Source organism: Bremia lactucae, linkage group LG3 (assembly GCF_004359215.1).
Source record: "Bremia lactucae strain SF5 linkage group LG3, whole genome shotgun sequence".
NCBI classification, from domain to species: Eukaryota; Oomycota; class Peronosporomycetes; order Peronosporales; family Peronosporaceae; genus Bremia; species Bremia lactucae.
In genome coordinates this window covers 5,372,846-5,382,120 of record NC_090612.1, presented here as the reverse complement: position 1 = coordinate 5,382,120, position 9,275 = coordinate 5,372,846, and the positions used below count along the sequence as shown (strand labels likewise).

At 46.3% G+C, this 9,275-nt stretch overlaps 1 protein-coding gene across 1 annotated transcript; it reads right to left on the bottom strand.

The window, feature by feature from the left end:
* Window positions 1-2,489: 2,489 nt before the first annotated feature.
* Window positions 2,490-6,458, bottom strand: CCR75_009782 (uncharacterized protein; the record flags this gene model as incomplete). The annotated part of the gene is made up of 2 exons (XM_067967820.1): window positions 2,490-3,439; window positions 3,512-6,458. The coding sequence occupies 2 exons, from the start codon at window positions 6,456-6,458 to the stop codon at window positions 2,979-2,981; spliced, it is 3,408 nt and encodes a 1,135-aa protein (XP_067817422.1). The 3' UTR covers window positions 2,490-2,978.
* Between the last annotated feature and the right edge of the window lie 2,817 nt (window positions 6,459-9,275).

Below are 9,275 nucleotides of genomic sequence, written 5' to 3'. Positions count from 1 at the left end.
AAACCTTCAAATTCGTCAGCACAGGTTTTCTTCCAGCCCAAACTTGGTACGGTGACTTATCCATAACAATACCACGCGTTGGGCAACGATTGCGAGGAAAAGCGGAAGTCATAACTGCTTCGCCCCAATATGTCTTTGGCAGTCCAGCGTGCTCAATCAAACATCTTGCACATTCTACCAGCCCGGTTCATGCGTTCAGCTACTCCGTTTAGCTGGAGTTTAAGGTGGCGTGAACTTTTGCTCGATACCGCGCCGCTTGCAGAGCTTGGCCATGTCACCCGACGTGTACTCGCCACCATTATCGCAGCGAATAGCTTTGACAACTTTGCCAGTCTGAGTTTCAGCGAACGCAACGAACTCGGCAAATTTATAGGCAACTTCAGACTTGTTTCGCAGCAAAAATACCGTGGTAAAGTGCGAGTACTCGTCCGTGAAAGTGAAGAAACACCGCTTGCCGCTGAAAGTCGCTGACTGCATAGGTCCACACACATCACTGTGAATAAATTCCAGCAGTTTCTTTGCATGATGAAGCGACTTTGGCATAAAACTTACTCGCGTTTGTCTGCCAAGCGCACAACCATCGCACAGCTCCCACTGTTTGACCGAAGTAAAAACAATGCCAATGCCATAATTCCTTTTGACGATAGTGTCTAGACCACTATGTGTGTGCCCAAGTCGAAGGTGCCAGAGGTACGAAGTGGTGTAACCATGGCATCCCGACGAGCTTGTCACATTGGCTTCGTCAGTACTGACAGGCATCATGCACAGCTTAAACAGCCCTTTGTCCTCGCGGGCTCCAAGCTTCTATTGCATCCCTTTTGCCTTGACAAAACAGCCATCGCTTTCGAACGTGACTGGTCCAACATCCTTTGTGAAACGTCCAACAGAGAAAAGATTGCGCGATAGCTTTGGGATATGCCACACTCCGCGAAGCATACCCTTCTTATTTCCATAGGGCGTCTTCATTGACATTACAATGTCACCAGTCCCGATCGCTTGAACAACACCATCGTCTGCAAGATGAACTTCCACCGGAGAAATATCCTTGTAGTTTGTCATAATCTCTTTCGAGAATGTCATGTGCTGCGTTGCACCCGAGTCAACCAGCCATACGCAACTCGACTTGGTGGTTCTTGAGTTTCCACCAACCGAGAAGAGAAAATCACCAGAGTCGTCTTCGCTTTGCGCGATGTTTGCACGCTGTGCCGGCCGTTGCCGGTCAGCGTTCTCACGAATTCTCACAGGGCACTTGCCGATCCAATGCCCGTGTTCTACACAATAGTGGCAGACACTGCTAGTCTTGGCAGCCGCTTGGCGTCCCTTACGCCGTCCGTTGTCCGTTGTCATAAACACCTGTCCTTGCCCGTGCGCGACTCCATCAACGCCGCCACCTTGTTCCTTGCGTTTCATGTCTTCATGCATTAGCCGAGACGTCACGAGTTCCCACGACAACGAGTCGGATCTTGACTCCAACGCCGTAATCAGAAACGCGTACGACTCGCTTAAACTTGCCAGAAGCGTGATGACCAGATCGTCTTCGCTGACTGGAGCGCCCACTGCGTCGAGCTGTTCCGCCAATGTCTTGATCTTATTGATGTGCTGAAGCACGTCATCACCTTCGTCCGTCATCGTCGTGAAGAAGCGTCGACGTAAGAAAAGCTTGTTCGTCAAACTCTTCTTCTCGAATGCCCTTCAAGACGCGACCATGCATCATACGTGCCATTAGCCGACCGAACCAAAGGCAACTGCGAATCCTCCATTGCGAGATAGATTATTGCCATGGCCTTGCGCGACTTTCGTTTGTAAGTCGACTGGTCCAGTGGGTTTGTCAAGTGCTCAGGCTTCACCTCCTCGCTCACCACATCCCATAAGTCCCGCTCTTCCAGCACCATCTGCATCTTGAATTTCCACAGGTGGAAGTTCGCGCCGTCAAACTTGTTGATGCGGGCGGTCGGAGTGGCAGAGGTGTCCATGGCAAGAGCGAAGGCAGGGGCGGAGGCAGCAGAGTCAGTTGGTCTTGGGCTCATACCCTAATGAATTGGTCAAGAGCACTAGTTGGCAAATGCAAAGTAAATATATTTAAGGACTTAGTTCGCAAACCTGTTGCTATCTCTAAGCCAACCATTACTTCTAGCCAACCAGCGCTTCCGGAACCTTCTAGAAGCTTATGACGTCATCAAACTGACGTCATTCCAATGACGTAACCGCATGGCGTCATTACCGAAATCTACCGGTATAAACCGGTATCCACTGTTTTGCTGCTCGAGACGTCTCTTTTTCAGCGTCCTTGACAACAGATATAGGCCATTATATCTACTTTATCCGCGATCCCGTCAGCGCTGGATGCCCGCAAAGAGAGAGACAGATCAGACTTTACTACATGTTTTGTATTAGCTTATAATTAAGTTAGTATAAAATAGATAGAAATAGAAGGACTTGATTATATTAAATTATGTTTTTAATTAAGCCTCTTAAAAGCAAGTGTACGTGAAGTGACGTGAGGCACCACTCGCACTGAAGTAGTGCGAAGTGAACTTGTACTGAAGCAGTACAAGCCGACAGCCCTGAAGGAAATTGAAATTATAATAATTACATAGGATTATTTGGTTTTTGGGAATGAAGGCGACAAATTTTCGGTTTGTGTGGGTAGCCGAAATTGTAGTGCTTCTGTAAAGTATATATGGACAAAGGTCCAAGCGGCTTTTTTCTTGCTTCGAGAAATTATGGCATTCTTTTTTTCCTAAAATAAACGACGACGATCGGCTTAAACCGCTTTATCTACCTCGGTCCAATCAAATTAAATATAGCACTAAATTGTATGAAAATATCATTTTCGATACTAGATACGAATTTTGTCACTCTCACTTTAGTGAGCCAGCCAGATCATATGCCTTCTTCACTTAACTTATAAATATAAAACCGCGATCAAAATCTCCAAAATGATCACAAAACCCATTCGAAACAACTTCATCGCCAACTTAAGGTCCAAGTACGGCGTCCAACATTACATTAGCTGAATTACCATTCTTCTGACATCGTAAACATCGTTCTCCATCCGGTTTGCGAAGGCGAATCATCTCACACATCATACACCAACGCGGAGATAAGACTATTTTCGGTCGAGATGTCAAATCGTTTTTCTCTATAGATTGGCCAGCATTATCCACTCGAGATCCACTCAAAGATGCTGTCAGGCTCACAATCTTGGGAGTGGAAACGCTATCACCTCGTGAAGCAGTCGACGTAAGTGAGGGCGTTACCAATTTTTTAGTTTCTACAGATTGAGCCGATACGTTAGAAAGGGTTGGCACTGCGAGCAGGACAGGCGGCGTGGATTTAAATAGTATTTCGGACGCATTGAGGTTCTCATTTGAAGGACGAGATGGCGCTCTTGTCGACAGCATTGCAAGATCTGAGGCAGTGCTCCGATTGCCAACATCTAAATAATTCACACATTGTACAGTCAGCATGTAATAGACGGCGAATAATACAATAAGCGCACACCACTTACCCAATTCGACTTTCCCACCCAGGTCTAAATTGTTTTGGCTCGTGATACAATCGGTTACTGGTATGATTGCAACAGGAGATGAAGACGGCTCGACAAGACGATGAGGCTGGGACACTGAAGGAACTTGAGCACTAGACTCCTCCAAATCGCTTCGCTTTTTCTTCGGCACCAGCGCCCTGGTAGATATCGTTTTAGTCGTACGTTCCTGCGTGGATGGTCGACCAGCAGATAGCGCAGAGTCTAATAATGGAACATTTTCTTGATCTGTTGCTCGTACTGCGCTCGTAGAAGATTCGCGACTTGAGCTTTGATAGCTTTTTCGTGACATAGGCTCTTCTTTCAGTGCATGCGACCAATTTCTTGAAACTTTACGACTTGGACGCTCCAAACCTCGACCACAATTTAATAAAAACTCAAGTGCACTAGTCGTGGCCAGGCGAAATGCCTCGCGCTTTTCTTCAAAGCTCCCACTTCCAATTTCTACCTTTCCAACGACGAAGTTCCAATGATGAAGTCGCGCACCACAGAAAAAGTTGGTTTGTCGTGGAACAGAGAGATAATTCCTTTTACTTTTAAGTTCATTCCAAGCACGAACAAAGACAAAGCTTTGATTCGTTTCTTCACCAACTTTTTCTTGGTAGTGTGTCAGAGATTGCTCCATTTCTTCATACAAGCGACGCCACGAAAGGGCCTCAGCTCGTAAAGTCTTAATAATTTCCAAATGCAATATCACCGTCGACGTGCTTTCTAACATAAACCACTCCCGTCCTTGAACATTCACAATTGCTTTTAAGCCTTCAACTTTAATTTGAAGATCAAATGATTTGCAAAGCCGCTCAATTCGCTCCACGTACTTAAGATACCAGTTCATTTTTCTTGGTTTCTTCGTTACATTCATAATAGCTGCCAACGATTGAGGTAGTACATGAATAAACACGTACAGCAATCGTGGAAGAAAAGCTTCGTGGTACGAGAAAGTTGGCAAATCTTTATCCCACAAATCGTCGATAAGATCACTTTGTTTTCCGGGCGAGTGTTTAAAATCACGATGGCGAGGACTTTCAGAACGGCGTATAGGCTTAGGCTGTTCACGCGAATGGTCTTTTCGATACGCTGTTTGCGTCACAAGAGGTGGCGATGTGCTATAGGACATTTCTAGTGAGTGATTGTTTCCGCTGCTGCCATCTTTAAAAAAAGACGAATCTTGTGGCCACAGAGGATATTTGACACGAGGAGAAACGCTGCGAGCTTTCCATGGCACTGCTTTGTTCTGGTCGCTAACAACAAAGTCACCTTGTCCATCTCTCCTGTCTCGACTTTTTGAATCATAACTTGGCCGCTGTAATCTAGCATTTCCTTCTAGATACGGCCAACGAGAATCTTCGATAGATCTAGACGATCTGTTAGACGAAGAAATACCATCACGGCCACGAAACTCGGGTATATTAAGCACGTGCGGACTATCGCGGACACGATGCTCGAAAATTTCTAGCCCGTGCGTGGAAGCGGGAGGAAAGTCAGTGAATCGTTCCAACGACGGGGAGCGCGAAGGTCGACAGCTTTGCAGCCCTTCTTGTGGTTGCGTGTCACTATTTCTGCGGCGTAAGTAGTCAGCTGTAGAAATCCGCCGCATTCCACGCGTTCGTACCATTCGTTTATGTAATTCTGCTGAAGTATTTGAATCAACAATCGCAGCGGGTTTTTCTTTAAAAGCAAACCGTGCCTGACGAGATACAGTAGGAAGATTCAACAAAGGTTGAATATGAAGTGGCGGCAATTGCAATTGAGAATGTGGCACAGTAGGTAATTCTACAGACGGCTGTGGTCGCTGTGTACGTTTCAACAAAACGCTTGAAGGTGCTACAGCCGGTAAAGCAACAGCGGGTAAAGCAAACTTTGTCAGATGAGGGGCCTTTGCTCGGGTGCCAGCGGTATCTAGCGATTGTGTTGCAGATCGGTTTCCATTTTGCACGTATCGTCCTCCACCCGCAACGCCCGCCTGATTGCCAACGCCTAATGGTACGAGGTCCACCGTCATGTTCTTAATTGCTTGCGCTGCAGTTTTTAATCGCGCAGGGTTTGCCCGTGGTATTGTCCACGCTGCTTCGGAAACATCTGACACCGTTAAGATTGGAGGTGATAAGGGCGAGCGCGACTCATCAGTTCTCACAGGTCGTACTAATCGACGCTTTTTCACCGTCGTTACCGTCTTCCCGTCCTCTACGTCATTTCTAGTCTTTGCAGCCTGTCTTGTCTGCATAGAGCGTAAGTTTAATCGCTTTGTTTCCAAGCTCTCGGAAGCGATGGCAGAATCCACCGAAGAGGCTGAGGACACCACACTAGGTGACCTAGTGCGAGTCGATCCAGCTACCGCTTCCGTGTCTTTTCTTTCACTGGCATTGCGCTTCAATCGCTTCTTCCGATTCGACTGATCCTTTTCTTCTCCTTCTCTACATTTCTTCACCAAGGTTTCTTTTTGTCTAGGACTACTATTTGAATGTGTACTCTCTTCACTCAAGTATCGTTTCCTTTTCTCCACCGTAGCCAAAAGTTCTGTCTTTCCATTAGAAACGAAAAGTTCCTCCTTTTTCCTTTTCTCTCCTACTTCTATGTATCCAAGAGCCATTGAGTTCGAGACCGCTTCATCGTCCTTTCCCTGGGCATTCGCCAGGCACTGGAGCTTAAGCGCTCGATAGCGCTGACATATGGGATTGTCCTCGCAGAATCGAGCATAGCGATTCGAAAGAACTTGCCGACAAAAGGGGCTTCCGCACTCGTGATTAGACTCTTCTACCAGTTCCTTTTCTTCGTCAATCATAGATGCCTCCGCCGCCATCTCTCGCGACAGCATTAGGCGACGCACATTCACGCCACCGGCCGACACAGGAGCAGACTTGCGTGCCGACATGGCCACTGGCGCTGCCGGCCGCCGACGAGCGTGCGCCATGAGGAATTGGTGGTTGCCTCGGGCCGTTTGAGAATCGCGCTAAAAAGGAGTGACTTACACTGAGCAAAACAAAATGTACTTGATTTATAAGTGCGGGATGGTAAAGATTTTCGAGTGTCAAAGGATTTGACACTCGTACGGATATAATCTCCACGGCTTACTGTCCAATTACAACGGCAGAATACGTGTGAGAGCCGTTTGTTGGATAGAATCAAATCGCGAGTAAGAAGCCATTACGTGGCAAGATCTTAGGATTATGTACATCTGTCTACCAAAAATGATGCGCTATGTACGAAACGATGATGCTTGGGATCGCTAATAAGTACGAGAAACGAAATAATATCAATTTTCAGGCAGCGTCACGGCGGTGACATGGCCGTCAACATTAATTCAAGACTGTGTGTTGCCCGAAGCCAGTAATGACCATCAACAAGATCTGCCGTTGCCGCTAGTTGATACGATTCATTACGCACAACGCGCATTGTGGCACCATCAAACTCCACTTAAACTTCAGAGTTGCAAGCGCTCTTCTAAAAACGTAACAGGTGCAGCTGTGACCTGAGCGATGACCCGAACAAAGATGGCTGTCTCTCTTCGCGGAGTAGCATTTCTCCGTGGAATATAAACTAAGGCGATTTAATGTCGTCGCTGATGCCAATTCGCGCCGGGCCGATTTTGAGCAGGTTTAATTTGCTCCTTGGACATGGAGGACATCTTCCATTTTTGCTTTGAACGTGTCATCACCTGCTCTGGTGTTGAGTTCCACACATCCGATCCCAATCTGTCTCGTCGAAAAAGCATACGCGAACCCGCTGATGCCACGCTTTTTGTGTGGTGGGCGCGCAAGCGACCTCACCCAACTCACTAAGAACTCTGGTGAAGTGACGTTGCAGCATATAATTCTCTTACGAATGGCTGACATTGGTCCCCCATCTTCGATCCAAACTTTTTCAAGAAGTATTTAATCGCAACGACAGGGCATTCAATCGATGTCACGTGTCACCGCGTCTGTTAAATGAGCTTTTATGATTAGTTTTTAATGCCGGAACCAGCTCACGGGGTAACCCAAAGAGTCGAAATATCGTGTCAACAAAGATACGACCACAGCTAAAGGTTGTGGTCGAATCCGGAACTGTAGCAAGATGCACTATCTTGCTGAAACGATCAACAAACACAAGACTACCATTATTCGTGTGATCGTCTTCAGGAAATCCGAAGACGAAGTCCATCGATTCGGACTGCCAACACTCTACCGGAACAGGCAGAATCTGTAATGGAGCACGTGATGAAGCACTGGGCTTCGCTCTTGCGGACAAATTCATACTGGCGTGGCCAGTAAAGTCGCCACCTATCGTGAGATAAGTCTTTTTTGTCCACGATGCCCACTTATTGGTGCATCGTGGCACACATACATGGTGCGTAAGCGCAAATCAGTATGGGTGGGGATGAGGACACGAGGTGTGTCGAGAGCAATGGCTGTTAATACAATAACCCATTCCGTGTTGTGTATCGATACGTTTTCGACAATCGTTTCAAGGCTATTGTAATGTAGTTTTAATGATATCCATCAACCCTTTAAGAGCCTTATCTTCTTGATATAAGCTCTTCTAAGATCGTGAAGTAATGTTGACGACGGAATACTTATTTTTGCGAGAGCGGCCTTATGCTTAATGTTGATTTGCGGAGCCGGTTCATAATTGGGCCGGCGCGAAAGGGCATCAGCGACGACGTTAATTCGTCCTGATTTATAGTCCTCGGAGAAGCTATACTCCGCGAAGAAAGACAAATATCTCGCTATTCTTTTGCAAGAGGTGAGGACTGTTTACGGCCGGGCGTAAAGACGCATTGTAACGGGGCACTATGACTTGTACTGTTTCAGTACAAGTCCACTTCGCACTGCTTCAGTTGCGAGTGGTGCCCTACGTTAATTGACGTACACTGTACGTGCAGAGGAAGACTTCTCTTAAGGTAGTTAGCTTAAGAGGGTAAAATGAAAATTCTATTAAATATAATTAAGTGTCTCTTGATCTATCTTTGTAAATGCTGACTTAATTATAATCTAATACTAAACATGTAAATGAATTCTTATCTCTATCTTATCTGTAACTCTCTTTGATTACTCGTACAGCTGATTAGTCTGCGGAATAAATAGATATAATGGTCGATACTTATTTATGGATAAGAATTCTGAATATTACTATATAAAGTAATATCCTCCAAATATTATCTACCTTTTAGATAATATATTAATTAACAACCTTTAAGTGTTAATTTCATGTAACGATACACCCCGTTACATCACCCCTCCCTTAAACGACAATCACTCTGAATGTCATTGGATGGAGTGGTCGCTATGTGACCACTTAATTTTTAAAACGATTTTGATTGGTCCAATCCATCATTTTAAATCCCATCGCATCAAGAATCAACTCATGCGGTGTGACGATAGTGCTGCGCCTTCGGCTGCGGTTCGTGCAGCCGCGGGTGACGCATTGCTATCTCTTGCGGCAGACGGAACGTCTGCCGTAGTGTCTTCCACTCGCACAACACTAGATGTTGCGAGTGCACGTGGTGATTCACCACGTGAATACGACCCCTCTTTGGAGGTCGACTACGAATGCGAGTCAGATGAAGTGGCCGACTCGGGGAGAATGGAACAGTCGCCTGATACACGTCAGGCGGCTGACTTTGAGCCTTCGAATGAGAGGGCTCATTCTGATAGACGAGTAAACCGTCTATTAGATCCAACGATAAGGATGAACCATCATCGCCCGTACGATCTCCCATACGGTCACCTGCACGTGTCTCTGTGCAAGG